Source organism: Punica granatum, chromosome 4 (genome assembly GCF_007655135.1).
Source record: "Punica granatum isolate Tunisia-2019 chromosome 4, ASM765513v2, whole genome shotgun sequence".
Taxonomy (NCBI): domain Eukaryota; kingdom Viridiplantae; phylum Streptophyta; class Magnoliopsida; order Myrtales; family Lythraceae; genus Punica; species Punica granatum.
The window spans coordinates 12,193,708-12,221,637 of record NC_045130.1 but is presented as its reverse complement, the minus strand read 5'-3'; the positions used below and the strand labels follow the sequence as shown (position 1 = coordinate 12,221,637).

General features: G+C 34.7%; 2 protein-coding genes across 3 annotated transcripts; one reads left to right on the top strand and one right to left on the bottom strand.

The window, feature by feature from the left end:
- Positions 1-114: 114 nt before the first annotated feature.
- On the bottom strand, positions 115-5,102 carry LOC116203886 (phosphomevalonate kinase, peroxisomal). Its single transcript, XM_031535849.1, has 10 exons — positions 4,854-5,102; positions 4,370-4,520; positions 3,480-3,577; positions 3,223-3,332; positions 3,077-3,129; positions 2,304-2,681; positions 2,083-2,187; positions 1,439-1,666; positions 1,102-1,224; positions 115-582 (listed from the first exon to the last, which is right to left on the bottom strand). The coding sequence occupies exons 1-10, from the start codon at positions 4,865-4,867 to the stop codon at positions 316-318; spliced, it is 1,527 nt and encodes a 508-aa protein (XP_031391709.1). The 5' UTR covers positions 4,868-5,102; the 3' UTR covers positions 115-315.
- Positions 5,103-16,147: 11,045 nt separating this feature from the next.
- LOC116206182 (vacuolar protein sorting-associated protein 25) lies at positions 16,148-20,952 on the top strand. Of its 2 annotated transcripts, none has more exons than XM_031538982.1 (7): positions 16,148-16,392; positions 16,545-16,610; positions 18,766-18,905; positions 20,067-20,120; positions 20,252-20,340; positions 20,461-20,536; positions 20,648-20,952. In XM_031538982.1, exons 2-7 carry the CDS (start codon positions 16,552-16,554, stop codon positions 20,767-20,769), a joined length of 540 nt encoding a protein of 179 aa, XP_031394842.1. In that variant the 5' UTR covers positions 16,148-16,392; positions 16,545-16,551; the 3' UTR covers positions 20,770-20,952. The 2 variants fall into 2 exon arrangements, with proteins under 2 accessions (XP_031394842.1, XP_031394841.1); XM_031538981.1 differs by having other exon boundaries at positions 16,182-16,392; positions 16,521-16,610.
- Positions 20,953-27,930: the final 6,978 nt, after the last annotated feature.

The window sequence follows — 27,930 nt, the reverse complement described above, 5'->3', positions numbered from 1 at the left end:
GAAACAATACAACAATACAACAGAATCGCCATATTAGATAAGTCCAATTTTCATAGAATGACTCCATTATGAAAGACTTCCATCTCTTTATACCAAAGTAAATGTTGCCTGATAAACTGCAGAATGTAAACTTTGGATCTTATTATTTTCACAGAATTCAATTACAACACGAAAGGGACAAGTTTTTCCCAGTGGAAGTCAATATTCTTCCATCTGATGAGCCTTTAACACATGGAAATGATCCCACTGCCAGACAAATTACAGCTAGCATTACTAAATTTCAGTGCTGATTTTCATGTACAATAAAGAGAAACTCTATTTGATATGAATAGATGAGACCTTCGATGTGATTTCCTGGGTTCTTGGATCCGCAGATTCTAAAGAGACTCCTCTTGGATCTTCTCCGACTAGTAATGCCAAAACATTGAGCGAACTCCATGCTTTAGTCAAGTTGTGCTTCGACTCTCCTAAGGTCACAGCGAAGACTGCATCGAACCCGCCAGCCCCAGGGACTCCAGCTAGTAGAACTCCTTCCATTCCCATCGTGGCATCCAAAAGCCGTGTTTGTGTTTCGGGTTCGATCTGAGAGATACCAGGAATCAAAATTTTAGTGAGAAGAATGGCCTAATCTTCAGGGGTAGAGCTTTTATTCTGACCCAGAACTCATTTAAGGCTTAATCACAACCATCAATTGTTATGGGTCCATGTTGACGGATCAAACTGTTATCGGCTCTATCCAAAGTAATCTACCAAGAGCGGGACAAGGTAAGAATCTTCAGACTGGTTAAGACTGGAGAACCACATGAAAATCTATTCCTTTAGCTGATGGGGGAATTCTCACAGAGCTAAACTATAAGACAGGGATACGGACCAGTTGATACAGAGCACCATTCAAATATAGGACCGTGATTGAACCTGAACTGGCACACCTCTCTATGCTCCATTAACCTCCCAGGCAGCTCAAGGCCCACGGGGTGGATGCATATTATGGGAACTCTAAAAGTTTCTTTGTTGAAGCAAACTGAATAGTATAAGGCATCGTGCAAGAGCCATATGAGGAGCACGTCATAAGCATCAGACCAGGAGATAAAGAGAACTTACAGGAACACCTGCAGCCTCTCCCATCAGCCACATATAATGTCTAATCGAGAGCATAGCACGTCTTGCTCCTGAGAGAGCTTTAACGACAGCTTCGTCCTTGGGTTCCTTAGCAAGCTCAAGCCACTGTTATATCAAATTTCAAGGATCACATCAAATGCCAATACTGGTGAAAAGAACTTAATATGTGCAGTGTAAAGACCATAGAGTACAAGAGCATACTAGAAGGCAGCAAAATAATTTTCCACGCATGTACATATATATGAAGAGGTCCAAGAGATTTCAGATTTGTTTCTAACTCTCTTTCTTGACAAAAAGGAAACTTGAGATTGGGAAACACCTTCTCTGCTTTAAGCCGGCTGCAGCTGTCTATTACGTGCTTGTATACATCCCACTGCTCTTCAGCTAATTTGCTCAATAAATTAAATTGCTTCTCAAGAATAGAATTTGCCTCCGACAACTTTTTCCATGTCTCAAGGGAATTCTGAGGATTCAATTTCTGCCACTTCTTCACAGCGCCAACCATTGAGGGTGTGGACGATCCTCCCGTCCCAGGTTCTCCCAGTAACTGAAAATAATAAGACCAGCAGAGAATGCTAATGAGAAAGCAAAAAAACCGACTTCTCTCTCGTCTCTCAACTCTAGAGGCACATAACTGAAAAGGCTGAAGCCATGGACCAGGTTGGTAGAAAAGTATTCCCAGAATTGTACTTGAATAAAGCAAAAGAAAAAAATATTGCAATTCAACATTAAAAAAGATAAAAAAATCCTCATGTTTCAACAGAAGAATGAAATCATTTCTTCCTAATCATTCTCATATTTTAAAAGGAAAATAAAAAATTGGAAATTTCTCAGTTTCCCAGAATCAAAAAGGTCCTCAAACATGTATTGGAAATTTCTCAGTTTCCCAGAATTGATGTTAAGGATTCCTATATGAACTGCAGCAAATATAACAAGTTGCAAGGCAGGATAAACTAAACACACGAGAGTCATGAGCGGTGGCAGCGAAAACTGAGTAATCTCATGATCCCACTTTCCATTTAAGATGTCGACGATAATATCTTGCAGTGGCATTCCTTCTATAGCAACCTGAACAAGAACAACTCCTCGTGAGCAACAAAAGTCAAGTAATCGTGTTAACTGCATCAAAAACTTCCAATCGTTAATAAATGTGATCAAGTTTCAGGGTAAGGAGAGAGTGGGACCTGAGCAGATGAAATCACATGCGGTGAAAACCGGACATATCTCTGACTCCCATAAACTGCAGAACTGACATCAAACCCACTTCCGACTTTCCCTTGTGCAATGCAGTGAGCTGTTTGAGCGATCATATGGACTGTATCGAGATCAACGGATTCCTTGTTTCCTAGGGATTGTAATGAGGAGAGATCCACAACTCCAAGGTAATGAAGTAGAGCAGCAACTACAGCTGCAGTCATTGCTGCAGATGAACCTAGCCCAGTTTTCGCAACTTCAGGCTTGCAGTTTTCTCCGTTTGATTCCTCGGCATTGAAGGTAATTGATGCAAAAGGAGGAAGTGCAGCCAATGTATCGGGTGTCAAAGGAAGTCCTTTTGCTTCAATCTAATAGAAAATTCAGATAATGATGTAGCTAGTAAGTAGTTTTCAATTTCTCTTTTTACTTTTCATCTCTAATCTAAATTCATTTCTGATGGACAAATAAAGAGAACATTCAGCATGCTAAATCTTAGGACAGTTTCATATTAGAAGTCTTACAAAAGTTTCTGCAAATAAGGTAACCCCGAAGAAAATCTACTTGTAAGATGAATTTTGTCAATTATCCATTTGAAAGATTATCATGGTTCACTTGGCTTAGGCATGATTTTCCTCTTCATCTCCTTGTTTCCATAAGCATGTTTTTGCAATTTGTTATAAACACAAAACCTTAACAGGATTATCCATATTTAATCAGGCACATCACAAACGATAAACAGTTAAGTTGGGAGTAAAGACTATACATGATTCCGATAAGAATAGAAGTCATTGCAACCCAAGATTGTGATGTCAAGGCCTGTAAAAGATGAGATGAACGTTAGCCAGACCCAGATCATCTTATATCTTTTAAGATGAAGCAAAAAAGGCTTAAGAACAAATTCTCTAATACCCTGCAAGAGTAGTTTGTGAAGTGCATCTTTCTTGTTCTCGTTGAATTTTGCATGAGCAGCTGCAACAGCATACTGTACAGCTTGTTCCACAAAAGGATTCCTTGATTCACTGTAATTGCAATGCATTTAAGGTAAATTTAGCTGATTCAAATTCATTTCCTTATCATGCGTCCATTTAACATATAAATTTACTTTACAAGGCACAATGCAAAACAACACAGACAACTACATTTCATGTAATTTAATATGAACTTGCCTTGAAGAGATTGGCTGGAGAGTGAGCTGCTTTAGTGACAGCTTGTACATGCTTTCTCTGGACAGTTGAGGCGAAGTCAACTTCACATCAGTCCAAGACTGAGAAAGAAACAGAAATACGTTACATAGTAAATATTTTGTACGTTGAAAGTAACCAAGAAGCCACTAACAGACAGCGGAAAAGAGCTAGAGGAAGAAATACATTCAATCAATTCCATGTACAGTTCATGACTCTCAAATCAAGAAGGCCCTGTATGAAACTGACTTGCATGTAATTGATCACCATCTATGGGTCGAAGATTTCTATTGTCAGAGTCTGGTCTATGTGGTGTTGTTTTCTGAAACTCATGTAATATGTCTGTTGAAAAAACTTCAAACCAGCTCCCAAAGTCAATACAAAAAGAAATCTTGAAAAGAACTTCTTGTATATAATTACAAACAGCCCCAACATGTAACTCTCATAAAACTCAGCAGGCAACGTCGAATTTCATATATTTCTTGCTTTTAAAAATTCACGTCTATGTGGGTTGAACTTTATATATTACAAATAGAAAGCGAGATAGCATTTCTTGAAAAACCTCCCAGCCAGCACAGGACAAAATATCAATAACAATCAAGCATTTTCAATTGACTGAACTAATTTATATTGATCCTTCCACTCCTCAGCATAATTGACCAGTCTTATTAATGCTTTAATCGTCCCAATATGCTCAAAGACTGCTAACAACCCTGCAGGAATGATTTAAAATAGAACATGGGAGACTTTTGAGCATCACAGGATCAGAAAACCCACATGTGAAACAAGAAGACAGCAGCACTTGAAAGTAGGCAACAAAGAACCAGCAAGATAATGAATTGGCAAAGGAGCTCAAAAGGGCGCTCAGGACTCACCCAAGCCCAGCTGTCAGGTTTGATTTCATCGTAGAGAGGCTTCACGATGGCATAGAACCGAGCATTGGTGCTAAGAACAAGCCCTGCATTTGGTCTATCCAAGACGAGGTAACCACCCGTAATCAAGACCTTGCCAGGAGCCGAAGCGACACTGCCCGAACATTTAGAAAGAAAGAGAAAAATAAAATAAATATTTTTCAGGGAATTCAGCTCAACTGGAACTCCTCTAGTTCAATCAATGATTCGAGAAATCCCAAATAAACCATGTTAAATAAATGACGCGAATCACAAGTGAAGATATCACTCGTGCCACAAAGTCCTCGATTTTGAGATGCCACCCCCAATTGCGCTCAACCAGCGACACAAGCATCGATCATAACGAACACCCAGGATCCCAAGATTTAAACTTTCTGTCTCTGTCATTTTCCGGGGCGAGGAAATTCGAATGATCAAAACGAACTGAAGATGTGAGAGGAGAGCTTACACAGCTGCTGCCATTGGGTTGGGATCTTCTTCCTCTTCTGCAGGATCCGGGTTGGGATCAAATGAAAGGCATCAAACGCTACGTGAAGCTGATGGGCAGAGTTAAGGCGGTGTTAGCTGCTGATCGACGCCGACAGCTTCGATTCGGAGGAAGAAGCTGCGAAGAGAGAGAGTCGGGAGGAGAGAGCGGGGCTGGGGTGAGAAGAGAGTCAGGTGGAGGGAGAGGGAGAGAGGTTTTGGTTAATGAGGTTCGGTTTGGTGAGCTTCCAACGAAGAAGACGGCGGGAGTCAGTGGGTCCCACTCTGCCCCCACCCACCATGTCCTCCCCCTTAGTTACTGTGCTGGGCTGTGCTCCTTGTTTAAATACTAACCCTCAATCTTTTGAAAATTTCAAAAGTAACCCAAAATCTTAAATATTTTTCAAGATGTGTCCCACCTTCTCTCTTGTGATGTTCTCGCAGTCAGCGTCATCAGAAACGAATCAGACCTCGAACCAGTCGAAACATGAATTAATGGGTTCGCAAGTCCAACCGATTGTTTGATAGGTCGAACTGCATGTTTGATTATAAATTAAATAGATACTTGTATTATTAGGAAAAAAATATGATAAACTGGTAATAGATATATAATTGTTGAAGAATAAGTATAAGACTAATCAAATGATGTATTTTCTACCTCTTCTTGATTAAAATCTCTCTTAAGTAGTCATTAAAGATGAAATATGGTGAACATAAGACAGCTATGGTTATCATTAGCTTGAGGGCATTAGTCTCAATAGGCTGCAGTGTCTAAGAAGTTACGGTTTCTACTCTTTCAATTCATTTTGAATGTTGATATAATTTTCAAATTTATTATGATAATTAGATTAAAGAGAACGACTGAACTGGCTAGTTTAAATCGAAACTACTTGGTTTTAGGTAAAAATCGTCTAGTCTAATGGGTTTATAACGTCAAAAATATCAAGGAGGACAACTGCAAGAGGGCATGGAAGAAGGTCATCGAGACGGGGTGGATGTCGGTAGGTGTAGGCACTATAGTGAGAAGATGAGATGCGAAAGAAGAAAGGTGGAGGAGGCGAGCGATGCGAGGGAAAATAGGGAGCAGAGGAGAGGCGGAGGAGGAAAGGGATGGGAGGAACAATAGGGAGTAGGATGTGGATGAGTAGAAGAGAGAGTGAAGCGGAGAGATATTAAAATTTTGGATCATTTTGAAATTTTAAAAAGATTAAAGAGTTTGAATAGTGGAATAGAGTGAAACAATTTTTTTTGTCCTTAATTAAATAAGATAAGATAGTTTTAAAATCCTATCTTAGGGGAGAGTTATTATATAGCAACTAAAAAATAAAAAGGATAAAACAAAAAATGGAAGGCCAGTTTTGTGAAGAGTCTATTGTACATACACTTAAAATGCATGTAAAGTACATATATATATTAACTTGAAAATTTTCAAATAATTTACTTATAATTCAAGTAATTTACTTGAAAATACAAGTAATGTATGTATTATATTTATATTTTTTGATCAATGCATTATAGACCGATCCCAGTTTTGAGAGAGAGAAAGTGTGAGAATGTATTCCACAAAAAAAAGAGAGTATGAAAATGTAAAAGAAAATTGGAGAAAAAAAGTGGATGGTAAATTTGTATGGGTTATCAATTTACTATATCACCATTTAACCTAGCAATTATATTATTTTTAAAAAAAAGGGGAAATGACACACACGTTTGAAAAATAAAAAGTTAAGCTAATCTTCTTCTTTTTTTCACTTTTCATTTAAATAGTCACTTTCTTTTGACTGAAATGAATAATGCTACCGAGTTAATATCCAGTCTTACAGCATTTTCAGTCCGTTAGAAAGTATGATCAAGTCATCGCTATTTGTCAAGTCAATAGTAATGTACCTCTGTTAAAAATATGATCGCGCCATTATAATTTTTTAGATCGTTCAACATAGTGAAGTTTTTACTTTCATAAGTTTGAATCCTTTCTGCCGTAGTTCATGTGATTGTGTCCATATTTTTTCCTTTGTCACGTGTGAATAATGAGCAGCGCAAAATTGACACTTTCAAATTAGGTCGGCCTGTGCTTGAGAAGAGCTTGCTTCACTGAGTCAATGCTTTTTTTCGGCAGCAATTGAGTCAATGCTGGCAGTTATGCATGAATATAAACTTTTATATATTGGTCAGTCTTTTATGCTGCGTTTGGTTTCAAAATAAGATTTTAAAATCAGATTTTGATTTTGAAAAAGAGTGTTATAAATGGGATCCACCATTTGACTTTGTATGAGTTATTTTGTTTTGCTGTTGAAAAAGAGTGATATAAATGGGGCCCACTCTTTGACTTCGTATAAGTTATTTTGTTTTGTTGTGAGTATAATTATATTAAAGTTGTGATTTTAAAATCACACTCACAATTCAAACAAGCCTAGCTTAATTAGTTTGACCTAAGCAGCTTGCCATTTAAGACTTTGACTCGTAAAGTGGGAATTCATTTCTCTTCTGTTCTTGTATCACACTGATGATTTGTCATATCTATTATCTATTATTATTACTATTACGATATAACTAGAACGTTACTCGCAATAAGCACGTGCCAAATTTAAATTTAATTTGTAATTTCTAATTGTGCTACGCTTGGTATTACGTTAACTATTAATTTATAATATAATCGTGACAATGCTAATTTTTATGAGAAAATTATATTTTTTTATGATTTTTGAATATATTAGTAAAGGTTAAAATGACTTTTACTTTTTAAAAGTATCAAATACGAGTAAACGATCAATTTCCTCATCGACTTATGCAAGTTGCATCAATCAGATCCCTAAGAAAAATGTTACATCAATTCGGTTTCTGGTTACATCAATTTGGCCCATGGTCACATTAATTTAGTTCTTGATCACATCAATTTAGTTCTTGATCACATTAATTTAGTTCTTGATCACATCAATTTAGTTCTTGGTCACATGAATTTCGTCTTTGATCACATCAATTTAGTCCATCTACTTGATCACAAATTTTTATGAGAAAATTATATATATATATTTTATGATTTTTGAAAATATTAGTAAATGTTAAAATGACTTTTATTTTTAAAAAGTATCAAATACGAGTAAACGATCAATTTCCTCATTGACTTATGCAAGTTGCATCAATCAGATCCCTGAAAAAAAATGTTACATCAATTCGGTCTCTGGTTACATCAATTTGGCCCATAGTCACATTAATTTAGTTCTTGATTACATCAATTTAGTTTTTAGTCACATGAATTTCGTCTTTGATCACATCATTTTAGTCCATCTGCTTGATCACATCACTTTAGTCCTTGGTCACATTATTTTGGTCCTTGTCAATGTCAATTCTCTACATCAAAAAGTCCCTCTTGTCTTCTCCATCCTTTTTATTACTCGTCTCCGAGCTGACTTGGGAGCATTCATTCTCATTGCTCGGACCTCCAACTCTCATGTTATTGGTGGCTATAGAAAGCTTATACATAATACTACTACTTAGGATCAGATTTCGAGCAAAAAAGCAAAGAAACAAGTAAGAAAAACACTGTTGAAATTCGATTTTTACTCACAATACAAAAATTTCTGAGAACGATATCTCTCAAACTGTGCAATAAAATTACGATGGGTCAAGCGCTGTAGTTTCCTTACAATATGATGAATCTAAATATATAATTTTTTTGACCAATATTGACTTTATAAGAATTTGTCATTAATGATCCATAAAGATTTCTCTCTCATATCGTAAGGAAGTTATAGCACTTGACGACTCGTAATTTCGTTACACGGTTTGATAGATATTGCTCTCCGAAATTTCTGCTTTATGAGTGAAAATCAAATTTCAACCTCATTTTTCTAAGTTGTTTCTTTACTTTTCGAAACTTGATCCTAAGTAGTAGTACTATGTATAAGCTTTCTATAGCCACCAAGAACCCAAGAATCAGAGGTCTGAGTAATGAAAAAGAATGCTCCAAAGTCGGCTCGGAAACAAGAGTAGTAAAAATGATGGAGAATACCATATGGATATTTTTATTGTAAAGAGTCGACGTTGATAATGACCAAAATGATGTAATCAATGAAGGATTGAATTGGTATGATCCAGCGGAGGGACTAAATTGATGTGACAAAAGACGAAATTGATGTAACGAATGACGAAATTGACGTGGTTAAAGACGAAATTGATGTGATCATGAACCAAATTGATACAATATTTTTCTCAAGGACCCAATTGATGCAACTTGTATCAGTCATGGATGAAATTGATCGTTTTACTCTATCAAATAAGAATAATTTACAAAGAGGATTATTTAAAAAAATTTGAAGAAACGCGTGGCCCTGTAGAGAAAAGTGAGTGAGGGGGGAGAGATAATAGGAGAAATGGTATGTAGGGGTGGTTAACAAATTTTGATAAATTTATCTTTTTATCCTTAACTACTTCCTCATCTAATAGTTCTCAATTTACCAAAAAAAGGGCATTTTGGGAAGTAGAATTAGACCAATTAACTTTCTTCTCTTATTTGTAATAATATAAATAAATATAGATAAAATTAATCCCAATCTAAAACTAATCACAATTAATTCTATAAATTAGTGCCAAAATTATTTTAACATTACTATTGTAAATAATATATTAAAAACAAGTGAAAAAGTATTAGAATAATTTCTATTTAATAGTAATAATTGAACATATTTAAAATTATTACATGCCACTAATTGGACAAATTTATGAATTAAATAATACAACAACAACATTTTGAAATAAGGATTTCGCATCATATATTATTTGAGAAATATTGCAAAAATTTATGTCTGAATCTCCTCCCCTCTTCTCTTCTCTATATAATATAATAATATATTATACTATATTATAATATAATATAAAGTAGAATTGGTACTAATTATGATTTATTAAATGTACTAAATAAATCAATAATTTTATATTCTATAAAAAAATTGATCAATTTTAATTTTATTTTCTAAAAAATATTCATGATAAAATGATTTTGAAATTTTTATACACTGAATAAATATAAGGTTTTGCTATAGAAATTCACGTTTTACAATATTTTAAAGAGATAGTGTATGTAGGTCCTTTACCCTTATTAATATTGCAACCATTTAAGTATTATAGTCTTTACATCAATAACGTAACAATTAAGGAATTGTCTATATTATAATTATTTAATGTTATCGTTATAGTTCATTATATAAATTTTAAAATATTAAGAATTATTCAACAAGAAATTTACACATGAAAGGTTATTTTAATATCGATAATTTTGATCATAATTTCCAGTAGATTTCTCTAGATTTATAAAAATTTTATGTCTATAAATATTATTGTAATGTAAACATTGATTATAGGAGGTTGATTTCGAAGAAAAGTATTACGCTTATTTATTCATATACTAGTTGTTTCCTCGTGCTTTGCATAGGTTCATTAAATAAAATATATTTTTAGGGTCAAATATTGAAAATTAATTTATATTCTTACGCTTTTCATATAAATGCATGGAAATATCTGATTATATGTCCTTTACAATATATATTTAGCTAAATAAAGTTGAAAGTCAAATTCTCCAGATTTTACTACTTGATTTATCTTTATTATAATGTTGCTACATGATATAGATTGGAGGGCTATGGATATATTATATATATTTAAGACATACCTAGAATGTAATTGCATAATTATAAAATGGAAGAAAATATATTTAAACCATGATATCTTTATATAGGTGATCTATTTTGTTAGCTAAATCTCAATAAAGTAAAGAATCAATTGAAAGTACAAATTTGTTAAAATGTATTCAAATTATAAATAACCTAAATAAAATTAGGTTAGGCTCCATCCACCTTATTACCTAAAAGACAATTGCAGAAAAGAATATATCGAATAATAAGTACGCTTAAATAGAAATATATAAAATAATATTTTTTATTCGCATATAGTGAAATTACTTGATAGAAGGATAGCACATGATCTAATATAAGAAGTCTTCACTCTTCTTGGTTTTTGGTTGATTCCGCACCCAAAGCTAAAGCAAAAAGAGAGAAAAAAAATTCAATATGAGAAAGTAAAACATACCACTATAGCGGTAAACAAAATAAGAAAAATATGAATTATCACGATCTACCTCTTTGGCAATTTGAACTTCTCTAGTCTGCTTATATATATAAGTGTTTTAGAATACAATTAATTTGATCATAAACCATCTTATAGCAAATTAATTTGAAAAACCGTTACTACTATTATCCTTGAATGAATATAAGTTAAATGTTTTAAATATTAGACGTTATGTTGTAAATTGTTATTAAAGTCCAAAGCTTACTTATTATATCCACTGGAAAGTAGCTTACATATTATAGATTTTAATTTTGGTATATTCAGTTTCTTTTAAAAAAATCCATTACAATAGTAAAGTAAATAGATTCAAGTAAAATTTCTCCTTTTAATTTTCTTAGTTTTATACTAAATTTAATAGATTAGATGTATATTATTCTTAATTTACAGAATTATTTTTCTTATGTAAATTATATTATAATAAGTCTATCTAATTGATTCTATTAATTATAGCGTGTCTGTTAACAATATCCAAAAATTACATAGTATAAAATTTAATTTTATTAATACCAAATTATTTAAAAAAAATTCTGCTATAACAATAAAGAAAATCAATGCAAGTGAGTTTCTTCTTAACTCCGATATTTTCAAACTAAAATTTACATGCCATAAATTTTAATGTTGTTTGTAGCACATTCTTTTTTAAACAATCACTATAAAAATAAAGTAAATCAATTCAAGTGAAATTTATTTTCTAATTTTCATTTTTATAATTAAATTAAATTAAATTTTGATATAGAAGTAAACTTTATTTAGATATTGACATTTCTAGCTCTGTATTAGTAAACATTTACTTTAAGGTTGGAGTGAATATATATATGTTCAATTATTTTCCCTGTTTGCGGAACATATATTAATTTTAGTTATATATTAAATATCATTTAGACATAAAAAAATGCATGATATTTTGGCAGCATAAAAAGTTGAACAAAATTATAGAAATTTTTATAATCCATTATTATAAATAAATATACAATACTTCTTTGCTAATAATGATTAAATATAATTAATAAATAATTTTTAATTGTTTTCCTTTTTAATGCAAGAATTTTACTTATTTTTTTGTATATGATATTTTAATCCTAAATCCTATTTATTCATTTACATTTGTGACCCTATATAATCTTAACATTTACTTCTCTAACCCTAGTTATTGAATGGAATACAACTTTACATATAAATATATTATATTTATTTGAGAACTAAATTAAGCAATATATATGATATTTGTTTTAGTTATGTAAATATGTCTTATTTCCAATAAAAATAATTTGTGTTCATTGAAAAACTCAATTGATAAAAAAATTATAAGGAAAATTTTCCATAACTGTGTTTTTCATACTTAATGTTATGACCTTAAAATAATGGATACTATTTTTAATTTTTATTAAAGTTATTGGAATACAAATTTATAAATAAATAAAACTCTTCGTTTACCAAGAAACAATCTCTTCAATTATAATATTCATATTAATCTTTTTAAGAATATTTTAGTATATAAGTTTAAATAAGATAAGTATATCAAAAAGTATAATATATAATATAATGTAATGTTTCCACTATAACTAGATCTTGCAAAGACGTCACCAGAAATGGCTATCTATCATTTTGCAGAATTTTCATATACATTTCTATCTGTGGAACTGCAATGGCGTTGATTTGAAGATCCTTCTTGAGCACAATGATTAAACATAAAGATCAAGCCTCCTGTTCAGATTTTTCGAATGTTGATTAATGTAAAATTTTACTGGGCCTAAAAGCGATTAGGCCAATCTCCAACCCAAAAGTTCGAGCTGATAGATTGTAGTATCCAATCTCTTATAAACTCATTAGATTTTTCTTAGTTTTTCCGTGTGGGATTTTTTACGCTCAACACCCGCCCTCACGTGGTAACGTGTGATTTTGACATTCACCTACACGTGCCACGTGGACTAGAACAATCCGCCCTCAAGAACTAATTACGAGCCGGGACTAGACTTCCATACTAGGGAGGAGGGGGGACGACAATTGATAATAAGGCCACGCTTGGGCCGGATTAAGATGAGGCGGGTTTCTCTCCGCACTCAGATTTCAAAGAGACCACGAGCTCTACACTCGGGCTAAACATGGGCGCACTTCGGCTGCCCATTGACAAAGAGACATTTCAAATGGCCGGATGTGAACCCACACACATGTGTGCGGAAACATTACCCGCTCTGATACCATGTAAAATTCTACTAGGCCTATAAGCGATTAGGCCCATCTCCAACCCAAAAACTCGAGCTCATAGATTGTAGTACTCAATTTTTTATAAACCCATTAGATTTTTTTTAGTTTTTCCGTGTGAAATTTTTTACGCTCAACAATTAAACTCCAATAATTAGTAATAATTGATTAAGTTAATTAAAAGAAAAGAATTCTACTGCTTGTTTTTGCTTGTTCTTACAAGAAAACTTAGAAGACGAAGAGGAGAATCCAACGGTTGCATGAAGGAGGAAGAGCCTAATGGAGGGGGTCTTGGAAACGACGTGGCTTTAGCATCTAGGGAGGGAGGGATGATCTAGAGTCGGCGATTTTTGACACGATACAATAAATAATCGTGTTTAAATAGGTTCAAACTGCATAACGCTTTTTAAATATGGCTAGACCCATTCATATAGTTGCGTTTTACTATATTAATGACCTTTTTCACATATTGTAAAGAGATTACGCTAAAATCTTTTTAAATTTCTTCATATACACACGTTTATGATGCTTTTATCTTATCAATCATCTACATATATGTATTTTTAAGTACTCGTGTTATATCATATAAATATATATATGTACACAGTAAGACAAGTTTAATTAAAGAGGTTACACGTATTATGTCCGTGTCAATTTGAAATTAAACAAGCCGTGTTTGTATTTGAAAATCTTAACCCATTTATTTTACATTGTGTTCGAATTTGGAGCTTTTTGGCACAAATCTGTTTTAGACATAACTATTTTAAACACAATACAACATAACACATACCGCCACAACCGGATCGATTTGGGTAATATTTTTCTTAAAAAAAAACCTTCTTTCGAATCTTCAAGTGGCTGCTTTTAGGGGTGTAAGTTAGCTGAGCTAGCCCGCAAACGGTTCAAACTCGGCTCGGTGAAAGTTCGATTTCGACTCAATCTTATCGAACTTGAGCCGAGCTCGAGCTGAGCCGAACAGTTTCTCGAGCTGAGCTCGAGCTTGGGTGTGCTCCACTCGAGCGGCTCGCGAGCCTTATCGAGTCTAAGCCCATGTTTTATATAATGTTAGCCCAGGCCCAGCAGTCAGCCCATTCGATAAACCCAAACCCACAATATTATTATTATTAGAATTAGCTATTATTTTTAATTAAAAGATTTATTTTTCATTCTTTTAAGTCTTCTCCGTCGTTATCAGTCTCTCTCTCTTTCATGTCCTCGCTTGTACCCGCCCCCCGTGAAGAGAAGAGCTTTGCCGTTGCAGCCACCTGACCTCTCCTGCTCATCCCTGTGAAGCTAGTCACCGCGAGTCATGACCGCCTTAGCTCGTCTCGTGAAGCTCGTTCCCTTGAAGCTCGTCCCCGTTAGGAATGGCAATAGGCCAGGTCAGGGCGGGTATTTGAATGCCCGGACCTGGCCTGTGCCTTTGGGCCTTAGGCCCGACCTGTTTGATTACATAAAATTAGTGGGGAAAAAAAAGAGAAAAACAAAATTCTCTTTCATCAAGATCTGAAATGAAAAACAATCAAAATAGAAGTACAATTCACCCACGGCAAAATTATACATCAATGAAGGTAGACGCATTCCGACCTTTTTTTTGAAAAAAAAGGAAAATACACGCACACCCTCAGATCTGGGGGGTAGAGTATGGAGAACATAGATCAAGTTGGTGAGGGGAGAAAGGGTGGATGAGCAGCAGAGCTCACGGTATTACATATTTTTCAAATCTATCATATGATTTAAAAATTACCCAGAAAGGCTCATAGTTTACATTTGACTCCAAATCTATTTTTGCGTTAATTTCTCCGTCAACATTTAATGGTGTTACTGACGTGGAACGTAAATGGCCACATTCTTGCCACTATGGCCCTTTATTCGGGATATATTTAAGAAAATAATTAAAATCATATAATAGATTTGAGAAAAAATTAAAACCATGTGATAAGTTTGGAATTCACTTATATTTTATTGACAGACAAATTGATTACTTGATAGATTTTGAACAATATGTAAACCATAGATCCTTTTTAGTAATTTTTAAAGTGCGAAATAGATTTGACAAAATGGTAAAAGCGTAAAAAAAGGGGATTTTACCTCATATATCCCGTGACTTTACCTTTCTTTTAAATATATCATATACTTTTAAAATAATTTAAAATATTGCATAATTTATATTTTTTTTCAAATCTATCACATAATTTTAATTTTTAAAAAATCTATCTTATGAGTTTAATTTTTTTTTCAAATCTAGGTTTTAATTTTTTTTTCAAAAGGATAAAAGGGTCACAATGGTAAGACTGTTAAATGCTAACAGAGATATAACGGCGAGATAGATTTAAAAAAAAATATAAAGAATGTGGTATAATTTGCTTGAAGTTAAGAGAAGAAGAGGGAGAAGCGGCTGTCTTTCATTCTGGTTGAGCCGCGGCTGTCTTGCAAAGAGAAAAGTGAGGAGAGATAAAAGGATTGACTGAATAAAGAAGGGACTGGCACAAAAAATAATTACACCAAAAATCTTTTAAAAATTACTTAATAAAAGCACAAGTCAGGTCAGGCCGGGCCAGGCTAGATCACACGTGAGATCCAGGCCCGACCTGGCCCGTGCACGGGTGTGAAGTTTCATACCCGTGCCTGCCCCGTTCATAGCACGGGGCGGGTTTTACCTGCCCCAAACGAAACAAGTTAGGGTAGATACCCGCAGGTCGGGCCGAAATTGCCATTCCTAGTTCCCGTGAGGCCGTGTCCGCCCTAGCTTGTCCTCGGTGAAGCTCGTCCTAGTTAACTTGTCCCTTGACCGCCGCAATTTGAAGCGTCGGACTTGAGCCTGACGAGCTCGAGCTCAAGCTGCTCGACTATCCCACGAGCCGAGCTGGAGCTCGCCTCTCCAGGCTCGACCGAACTCGAGCCCGAGTTTTCAAGTTCGAGCCGAGCTTCGAACCCATTGTGTTCGGGCTCGGCTTGATTACACCCTTTGTCTGCCACGCCCGGTCATCGGGTCGGTTCGGGTCAAAACTTCTCTCGGATCTCCAAGCTGTTGCTTTGGTTTGGCTGTTTCCATACCATTCCATTCCATTCCACCTCCGAGTCGACTCAGTACACGCTCGTTCTCTTCTCCAATCCAAACCATCGTTGAATCATTCCGTCTGCGGGTCGAATTAGCCCTCTTTGATTTTCCTTCTGTGGGTCGAATTAGGTTTTTCCTTTGAGTGAGTACATGAAGATCATTTCGGATGCAGACAGCTGATTTTTGCTTCTGTTCATAATCTGATTCCTGTTTTGTTTCCTTTCCCTGGATTTACGTTGTTAAATTGTCATCTTTTGGTTTGAATTTCAGTAACCTTGCGTTTCTTTGGTCAAGCTGGGAGATGCAGAAACTGGGTGATTTCAAGCTGCCTCCTTTTTTCAATTACCCGCCGTACTTCACGTAATTCCCTCGAACTTTTTAGCTGCTCTCCATTCGGATTCCGCATTTCTTTCACTTGGGACTTCTGTTGTGATCATCAATGATACAATGCCAATGCCAATGCCAATTTGGTGGATTGTGTTTGGCCTTTCAGTGAAGTAATGAAGTCATGTTCATCTTGCTATGAATCATTTATGCCTTCGCTATCCAAGACCAGGGGCTTATCCTCAGCCTCGGTGTTCGTACCATTTGATTAATGATGCTATGTCAGATTAACCTTGACTGAGACCCGTAGGGAGGCATGACAAGCGTTTTTCCACACATTGAATGGTTGTTGGCTGCTAATATCTTAAGAGTGTCTGTACCGCTAATGTGGAAGGAGAGCCCCTGTCATTATGATTAGTGGTACCTTGGCTATATAATCAGGCATAGAATCAACTTTTACCTTTTCAAGAAGGATTTTAAGACAATAAATTTATATCTGATTGCATTGCCTTCGAACATTCTGCGGTGCTTAAGTTGCAGCTATAAACATTCTTTGTGAACATCTTGCAGTACTTCTGTAATCCTTAAAACTTTCTCCATAGCTCTTTTCGTTCTTCTCCATCTTCTCTCTTTCGTAAAATTGTTTCCCTATGAATGTAGTTCACTAGTTCAACGTATGTAGAATCCGCTGTTTCCCAGATCATATACTCTTGTATCAATTTTGTTTATATGCTTTGGCCAGTGGTAGATCCTATTCAGCCTTGATTTTGGTTATTGTTGCTAATGGCTTCGGCCATTACAATGCAATGCCAATCTCCATTGTGGTAGATTGTGCTTTTGTTTTTCACTGAAGTAATAGAGAGACGCTCATCTTGGCTGTGAACTATGAACAGTTTATGCCTTCTTTATCCAAGTCTAAGGGTTCATTTTCAACCTCCGTTTTCTTACCATTTGATTGATGCTGCTATGTCAGTTTAGCCTCGACTTAGACTTGTAGGGAGGCATGATAAGCATTTTCCACACGTTGAATGGTTCTTGGCTGCATGTGTCTTAGAAAATTCTGTACCGCTAATATGCAAGGAGAGCCCCTGTCATCTTGATTCTTTGAAACATTTGCTCTATGCTGCTTGAGTTGCAGCTATTGAAACATTCTCTAGGAACATCTTGCCGTACCAAATTAGAACTCTCTCCATGGCTCTTTATGTAGTTCTTTATCTCATAACTGCTGAAATTTCTGTATGAATGTAGTTCAATAGTCTGATGTATTTAGAATGCTGTTTCCCAAAGCATATGGTCTTGTATTAACTTTGTTTATGCTTTGGCCCGTGGAAGATCCTATCTGTCCTTGATTTTGGTTATGGGTGCTAAAAGTTACGTGCTTGTTGATGTTATATTGTATGCTGTGCCATTTGGTTGGTTCGGTTAGGTGGAGATGTTATCAAGAACTCACATAGTCTTTGTTGGTCTCTTCATATCTTATTAAGCTTTAGCAAGTTTGACGGTTGTTGCTGCTAAGGCTGGCAAAGAAGAATAATTTTATCCCTATAAAAGCTATGTAGTACAAACACTGGTTTGAGATGTAGCGTTTTGAGGTGAACAATTTTGTGCATATACCAATCCCTGTGGCAGGGTATTGGTGAGAAACTGCTACCCATTCTGTTGATTCAGTGATGGATTTCTTCTTTTTTATTTCATTCTGAAGAGAATTGATAGTGAGTGTCAGCCTTGGGACAGAATGGACTAAGAATGCATTTGTGATACCTCGTCTAGCCCCTCTTTATTTTTAAGAACTGGATGGAACCAGCCTGTTCTACTGGAACAGGACGGTGGAGCAGTCCGGTCCTCAGAAAAGTCTGATGCGCTAGTGAATCCAAGGAATTGTTCAATTCTTGTAGTGAACCTGCTTCGTGCTGGTTTTCGTAGTGGATGAGTCGGTTCTTTCCTTGAATTCTGTATTGGATTCTGTATTTTAATCATTAGTATTTGAAATGTATTTAACCAAAATTAGCCAATGGCCTATACCTTTGCCAACTCGATGTCTGGTCCGATCTTGAAAAGCAAAAAGTGGGAGCATTATGAACTAGCTTCATATTATGACAGTATAACAACTTTTTTTATTCAACAAAAGTTATAAGAAAAGAATAAGAAAGTATTACAGCATTGTGATTTATATTTGGTGTCAATTTTCCAGTTTGCAGCCAGTTAGGGAGACCCGGGAGAAGCAAATACAACTTTGGAAGGAGCTCATCCTTGATTACTGTAGAACACAAAAGATATTTGTCATTGGACTTGAAGAAGAATTCCCTCTGTTCTCAAATACTGTGATTGAGAGTAAGTAGTGTGTTGTTTATACATTAGGCAAAAGCTGTTTGACATATGTGCCTATGTGCATAGATACTACTGGAATTACAGTGGAAAGATGAAACAGATTAGGGGATTTGTTTTGATTGTTCTCTTCCTGTGATACTGGCGTTCATTTGTAAAATTTTAAACTAAAATGGCTTAAGTGCAAACAGATGGGTTTATACATTTGAAGAAAGCGAGCATAATTCCTTTGAGTTTCGGCCTTGACCACCATATGCTTTGTCATCTTGAAATTTAGATATTATCCTAATTATTTGAATCATTATGCATTAAAAATATATGATGCAAAACAGCACACCAGAAACTGGACAATACATATGTTTCTGGAGAAGCTTTGAAATAGTCGAGTCATGAAATATTCGGACTTAAAAGCGTGTCCCTTGGAATAATGAGGAAAAACTCTTAACCAACTAAATTTGTTCTGCTAGTCATGTTGATTTAGATGCTTCGCTTTGTCTATATCTTGCCAAGTTCTATTATGTCCCTCAAGAATGACAAATCCTGTGATAGCACCTTCAAGCATTCAAAGAAAACCTGTAATTTAGCCCACAAATTAGAATTCCACGGTACTCCCAGATATATTTTGCTGAACTAAACATTCATCTTCTGAAAGGTCTCTGGGCTGAGGACTGTTATGAACTTTGTAGGAATCCGCATGATGGCTATTCATGTTGTATATTATGGAATTCCCTATCGTTGTTTTGTGTTCCTTGTTTACATAGTACTGCCAGTTATTACTCCATCTTGTCCCCGTGTTCACATAAATTAGCTGGAGGATGTAGTCAAGTGGGAAAAGATGTGGATGGTCCTAAGATTGAGTTTCGGCAAATGCTTCATTTTTTGGGACTAACCCAAGGGCTTTTCAGTATTTGTCCATTTTGTAAGGGAACAAAAATCCTCAAGAATAAGTTGGATGTTCTAAGAGATTCAAATACTTTTTATCCAGTTAGGGGGGGGTGGTGTTGGGGTGAAGAGAGAGGAAAGAGAGAAGAAAAAAATCCACATTTCTTTAAGGATATCATAGTCATTAGGATTTGCTTAAGGACATCACATTTCTTCCACTTAAGGTTCCATGATTAACTGGGCTTTGGTGCTTGGGTTTCATTCAGCTCTTCTGATAATACGCAGGATCGCTTACTCATGAAGCTCGGCAAGCTTTCCTCTCTGCCTTGGTATCAGAAGGTTACGTAGTGGACTTTTTCTTTCTTTTTTATCTATATATATAAATAATAAGCACTGCTTCCTTGAGCAAGTGCAAGAAAATGTATATGCGATCTGCTGAGCGAGAGTGAAATACCTTTATGATCTAACAGGACGTGCTGAATGGTTGGACAAAGTAAGAAGAAAATGTCTCATTCTATGGCACCGCATCCAAGACTGGGCTGACATTATTGTTAATTTTGTAAGTTTTATTTTTTGCTGATTATGAGACACGTCGGAAACATGAACTTCTTTCTGAGTCTGTTTTCAAATAGTTGGATTGTGAAGTATTTTTCATGAGAAGGAAAAATAATCTGATCAGGTAAAAGATAATGGATTGGAGGACAGCGTCATGACTGTTGAGGAATTACGTTCGGGGACTGAATCACGGGGAACAGGTATCCTGCACTTTCATATGATATTCGGATATTGTTGGTTTCTGTTACTTTTGGAAAATAAAAGGATAAGTTAGTTAAAGTTACAAGTTGATATCGTTCTCCGTCATGCAGAGCTTCAAGGTTTGGACCGAACTATTCTCTTGCGAGCTTTGAAGCTGCTTGAGCACAAGGGGAAGCTCGCAATCTTCAAAGGGACTTCTGCTGATGATGAAGGCGTCAAATTCTCCATCTAGATCTATGGACAAATTTCTGCAGAGAGGATGCCTGCATGTATTATTGCCGTTGTAAATGGTGATCAGTTTGATGCCTCTGAAATTTTTACGTTCTGTTTACCGGAAAACTTTACCTGAAAACTGTCATGAGTAATCAAAAGAATTGCACTTTTGTTATCGATTAAATTCCGATGCAGTTGCATAGATCTGTTTCTAATTAACTGAATTTGTGCTTCGTGGTTTCTTTGACCTCCGTAGCCATTAGGATATCTGGAGCATTCTTACTGTGGAATGTCCGATCTAAGTAATATCTATTGCAGGAATAATTGGGTTTAGCAGCCCTAGCAAACCGCTAAGCGTAAGGTTACACTATTACTAAAAGCGGGTTCGATGATAAGGTACGGAAACTTCGCAACTTACCTCGATTCAACTTATCGGCAAAAAATACCTCGATTCAATCTAACTTCCACAGGTTGCTATGGGATGGTAGCGTATTTGTACTAGACAATGAGGCTTCATATTTATAAGATATCAAACTTTTCTATCTTGAATATATTATGAAGTGCATTGATACGCATCGATTGTATTTGCAGTGTGAAGACAATTTTATTAAGGTAGATTTCGCCAGATTATGGGATTGCATATGTCACCAATATGTGTTTTATGCAGGAGAAGATGCACCATGTAAACATAGTGCATGAAGTTAAGGGCTCTTGTGAGGATGAATGAAGTTTTGGCAAATCTTCGTTCTTTTTGCCCATCCACGTTTTTCTTAATAAGTTAATATTTATTTGATTTTACATTTTAGAAAATATAACTATCTATTTGGTTTTGCAATCTGATTTTAAAATTTTAACTATAACCTTAACTCTACTCACAACATAACAAAAATCAACTCTTCTAATTCAAAAAGGTGGGCCCCAAAAATAAACCCACATATAATTCTATTATACTCAATTCAATTTTTAATACTAAATTCTCCCAACTATTCATTACTTTTTCAATAATTCAATAACACAATCATCATTTTTTCTTAACTATTCATTATTTTTCATACTTATTTTTATAATTCAACAACACAATCATTATAATCCAATTAAAATTAAAACTCAACTCTACTAAATTCTAAAACCAAACACACTCTAAGGATTTTAAAATGGTTATGAGAAAATTAGATAGTTTTCCAATTGTAAAGCCAGTATTTGAATAATTCGTCATATTTATTATTTTCACTTGTGTTCACAATTGAAATTCTAAATTAAAAAGAGTTTCTAATCACTAATTCAAAAAAAATAAAAAAGCCCTTGTGAATTTCTGCAAGACGATTAAGAAAAACATTTATAAAAATGGAAAATTATTACGTAATAACGGTAATACCGTAAGTAGAGTGGGTAGAGATCTATTTAAATAAATCTTTTTAATGTTTCAACTCTGGAATAATTTTTATGCTTTAATTAGCACTCGCGTTTCTTTCTATAAACATATCGCTTAGGGCTCAACTTGTCATGTTAGAGGACTTTGTTAAACTTTGCCCAAATTAATACTGACAAACAAATCCTTTACTAGGTTGAATTTCCATTAATACAAAAAAGAAAAGGTTAAAAATGGAAAAGAGTTTTGAATTTCCCCAAGCACACATTTCCTCAGTTTAGACAATTCCACAGGAGGCTAATTGTGTCATTACATTTTTAGTAAGATAAATGATAAATAGTCTTTCTATTTAGGTAACCAAGCTTTTTAGCACTATTGCACCGTTGGGCCAAATATTAAATAACTAGGTATTATTTATAGAGAGAATAACAGAAAAATAACCAAAAATTTATTTATAGAGAGCTTTTAATATTTCTCACAAATTTCGAAAATCTTTCATTTTAATATAATATATTTATTGAAACAAGATGTCCAAACGAGATTAAAATAATGAGAAATCAAAAAATAAATAATATAAAATATACGTGATAAAATCCTCAATGTGAGGGAAACATCTAAAGACGGATCGAAAACATGTAATTACAATAGAGATTACACTCGTATTTTCCATCCTTGTTAAAAGATTCGAAGAACCTCACAATTCTCTCAATTCTTGGAACTCTCTTACTCTATAAACCCTAAATAATTCAAGAGAATAATCCAAGAACTTCTCAAGAGAATTATGAGACTCCCCCTCTCATATATATATATATATATAGATACAAGAATATATTCATAACATTCTAGAATATCCCTAGAAATATCTCTTATGAATATGTTTTAATATTACATGAAATCGCGCCCAAAATGGAAATCGAATCGCCTCAAAATGGACATCGAATCCCAAGATTCTCTCCTGCGGCCAACTTTGTCATGGAACATTGCAACAATTATCGCGATAATTTTGCTGCATTCGCCTTTGTACAAATTACCGCAACAGTTTAGGTATTTTGCCGTGACAAATTTTCCTGATTACTCCTTCATTTTCTTTGGCCAATTCTTTGTCCTTGTTTCCGGGTCTTCGGGTCTTTTAAGTCTCCTGTGCTTGATAAGAGACACCTCTAACAAATCTCAACCTTAGTGCACATCGAGCCAAACCATGATCTAGCTTCTGATACTTGACCGCTCTTCTGCAGCCCTTACGAGCTCCATCTCAACTTTTGCCCGCGCCGCTCAAGTCCAAGCCACTCTTGGACTTTTCGGAGGTGTCAGGCTTCGTTAGAATTTTTAGAGAACTTTCACAGACCGTGAGATAAGTCGAATATAACACTACTTCAACATTCTCCAAAATCACTAGTTCTCCAAGCCCACATTTTTTTAGCAATTTTGATCGTTTCCCCTGTATGTCTCTTGTTCGCGAATTGCTCCATAGAGAATGTTGTCTCCTCTCAGACCCTTTCGTCTAAATATCCTCTATCACCACAGGTTGAATATCAGGAGTCTCCGGGTGTTGCACCACGAACTCCACCTTTTTCGTAGGCTTATCCACTCGTTCTCAGTTCCAGCTCTTACATTGCTCATTAAAGCAATTTTATCAAAAGCAACTATTTGATTGACAATGAATTTTGAGGACTTACTGATAGAGTGCATTGGCCTGCACTCATGCACCCCATCAACGCCGAGATCACCTAATTACTTTTCTTTAGGAGTCTACTCGATTGTTGAGGTAGAATCATATTTATTTTGCAAGACGTATTGTCCTTCCAACAGTACCCTTTTCATTACTACGAGACCATCTTTTTTTTACTTTCATGACTCTGTCATACATCTGAAAATGTTACCCAGTACATCAAGACTCCCTAACATGATCAATTTTTCCTTATACCCAGGACACGCCTAACATCTGACAATATTACCTCACTACCATCATACATCTTGATTCTAACTCTACCAGTCCTAATAACATTAGCTATAAGAATTTTACCACTCTCTGTTGACCAATAAATGGTAAACAATTCTTTATCATGACAAATATGGTAAGAATTATCCGAATTGAGAATCCACGGTGTAGCTGACGTAGTAAGGGTATTTGTCCCCTCACTCGCTGCAATGTGAGAGTATCACTTTCTCCATCAATTTGCTCCATCACCTATATATTCCCCGTTGCTTGGACTTTTCACCTTGGACAGTCCGTTTTGCCCTCGTGATGGGTCCCTCACCATCGCTGCCCTGGTAACTGGTTACCTTCTTCTGCATCTCTTTCAAGTTTAACACCGCCTTTACATTATCAAGGTGATGCTTGTCCTTCCGTAGAGCATGATGATGACGAAACTCTCATAGGACCAAGGGCGGCTCAAGGGCTCTGGAGGCCTAAGGAGAAATATAAAAATGAGGCCTCTTTTTCTTTTTAATAAAATTTATAAAATCTGTTATTTAAATTTATTTTTTTAACTTTTTGAGATGCAAAATTACTTATTAAGCTTTTATATTCCATCTTTTCTAATATTTCCTTTTCAATTGATAACATAGGTGATCCTTTACTTGTTAAAAATTTATCAGGAGCTCCCTTTGAGATTGAATTCAAGTTTCAATTCTTCTGTTTTTTTTTTAAAGTCTTGAATAACAAATTCATATTTTCTAGTTGACATATTTACCCATAAACACTACCAAAAAATTCCTATGTATTACTAACAATAAAATACACGTATAAACACTTCGAAAATGTATACCTATGAACAATATATATTTAATATAAAATAAAATTAAAAATTTAAAAAGAATAATCAAAGTTTAGAACAATATAATCTAATTAATTATGAAATTTGAAGGACATCACTTGCTTCAACATGAAAGGATTGCTTCAATCAAAGGGAATGTAATTTAATAGAAAAGTTGAGAAAAGAGAATAGTTGTGAGAATAATTAGAATTTAAAAGCAAAACGACTCCTTTTATAGGAGTAAAATTTGAATGTTAAAACAATTATTGGAAATAGGTAGTTGGAGATAATTATGGAGATTAACATTATAGGGGTCGAGATTAAGTTATAGAAGATTAAATTACAAAGGTAGTTGGAGATATTCAAGGAGAGAAAAAAAGGAGGAGATAATAAAAGAAATTAAGTAAATAATTAGATATGGATGTTATGATTCAGCAATGATTGGTGGGAGAGACAATTTAGGAGTAATGGAAGAGTAATTAAATAATGTTAATAAATGAGGCCTTGATTTTTTTTTATTTGTGAGGCTTTGATTGTTAATAATTTTTGGATTCTTTCTATAATTATTAAATATAATAATTAATAATGGTATCACAAACCTAAAAATGGGCCTAATTTTTTGTGGGGCCTATGGCTTGCCAAAAGGAAGAGCAGCCCTACATAGGACTTCGACAGATGGCTCAATAGTAGAAGGCTTGATTATCGTTACTTCTTTCGTTCCAGTGCTCCCTCAAGGCCGTGCTGCACCAATAAAACCTTTATTTTTATCTACCACAATTCGAAATAGTTCGTCCCATCGAGTTTTTCCACCTTGAATCTCGGGTCCAACATCTTCAATAGTTTCGAGGCCCGTACTCTGATATCACTTTGTTGAAATAAGATACCCAAACGATTTTAGAATAACGAGCAATCAAAAATAAACTATACTAAATATACGTGGTAAAACCCTCAAGACGAGGGAAATATTCACGGATAGATTAGAAGTATCAACTATATCGAAAACATGAGATTACAACAGAGATCACTCTCATGTTTCTCAGCCCTCATTACAAGACTCAACCCGAGAAAAGTTTCACAATCCTCTCAATTCTCACAACTTTCTTACTTCATGAACCCTAGACACTCCAAGATAATAATTCGAGAACTTCTCAAGGGAATTACACGTGATTCTCACACGTGTCTTGCCCAAGACCCTTCTCTTGTGTGTATATATATATAAATATATAAATATAAGAAAATATACATTATATTCTAGAATATCCCTAAAAATATCTTTTTTGAATATATTCTAAGATTACATGAAATCAAGCCCAAAATGGAAATCGAATCGCCCCAAAATGGAAACTGAATTTTGAGATTCCCTCTTTTGGTCAACTTTGCTGCAGTATATCGCAACGATTGTCGCGACAATTTTGCTACATCCTGTACAAATTGCCGCAACAATTTGGGTATTTTGACATGACAATTTTTCCTAATTGCTCAATCCTTTTCTTCGATCGATTCTTCGTCCTCATTTTTGAGTCTTCGGGTCTTTTGAATCTTCCGGGCTTGATGCAAGACACCTCTAACAATATTAAATATCACAATTAAATTAAGAATAAAATAATAAAAAAATGAAAATTTTCTAAGGGATTATCAAAATGGACCTCCTAATTATTGTGTGGTTTTTTTATAATTTTTTATATGTATTTAGAGTAGATATTAATTCCAAGTAATAAAAGAATAAAATATTTAATTGCGATGGTTCGATCATACAGAACATGGTAAGAACTAATTTGATTTATAAGAGATTATTATAGCTAAGCAATACTAAAAAAAAATATTACAAGAAAAATACATAACAGGTATACACATAATATGAATATAAAACGTATAATAGAGATAGTCACCATTTAAATAAGGGTAAATTACACTGGTGGTCCAAAAAATTTTACAAATATTTCAATATGGTACATAAAGTTTTTTTTGCTACTTGATGGTACAAAATATTTCAAAGTTATTTCATATAGTACAAACCGTTATTTCGCCATTGACGCCGTCAAGCCGACGCTAATTGTGCAAAATCGATTTTTATGGGACGTTACATGATGGTGCAAAATGTTTTGAAGTTATAACTAATAGTACAAAATGTTTTACGTAAGTTATATGATGGTGTAAAATTTACAGTATTGTAAAGGACGGCTTGACGGTGTCAATGAGGAGATGACGGTTTGTACTATACTGAAACAATTTTGAAATATTTTGTACCATCAAGTTAATAACAAAAAAAAAGAAAAACACACAAACTTTTCACATTTTAACAATTCTAGCGTGAACTTTTTTCTTTAACCTAAAAATGCACAAACTTTCGATTTAATAACAGTTTTAGCACGACGTCAAATTTTTCGTTAATTTGAATGGAATCGAGGCCGCAGAGAGTCCGACGACCCTAATCCAGGGGAGAGCACAAGCGACCCCAATCGGAGGGTGATGGACGGGGTCGTGGCTCCACCTGCTGAAATCGGGAGAATTCCCAATTTGAGGGTTCTTCCAATTTCGGGGGATGGGAGCCTCAATTCTGGCCACTAACCCCCTGACTGGGGTCGCGGGCGCTCTCCTTCCAATTGGGGTCGTCGGCACCCACTGTGGTCTCGATTCCGTCCAAATTAACGAAAAATTTGATGCCGTGCTAGAATTGTTCTCAAATCGAAAGTTTGAGCATTTAAGGAAAAAAGTTCGTGTTAGAATTGTTAAAACGTGAAAAGTTTGTACTTTTTTTGTTATTAATCCTTAAAAAAATGGTTTCGCAGAAATGAATTTTAACCTAGTTAACAAATCCTAGAAATTTTACCCAAAAAAAAACAAATCCTAGAAATTATTTTGTAGATATCATACCTACCATAATATTATTCAAAATTCAAATTAAATGAAAATTGAAATTTCAAAACAATCTTCCAAATTTCATATATATATATATAATATTATTAAAATACTTTCCACACAACCAAAATTTCTTAGGAAACATTTATTAAAATTTTAAAAGTTTGTAATTATTAAATAATATAAAAAAATTTAA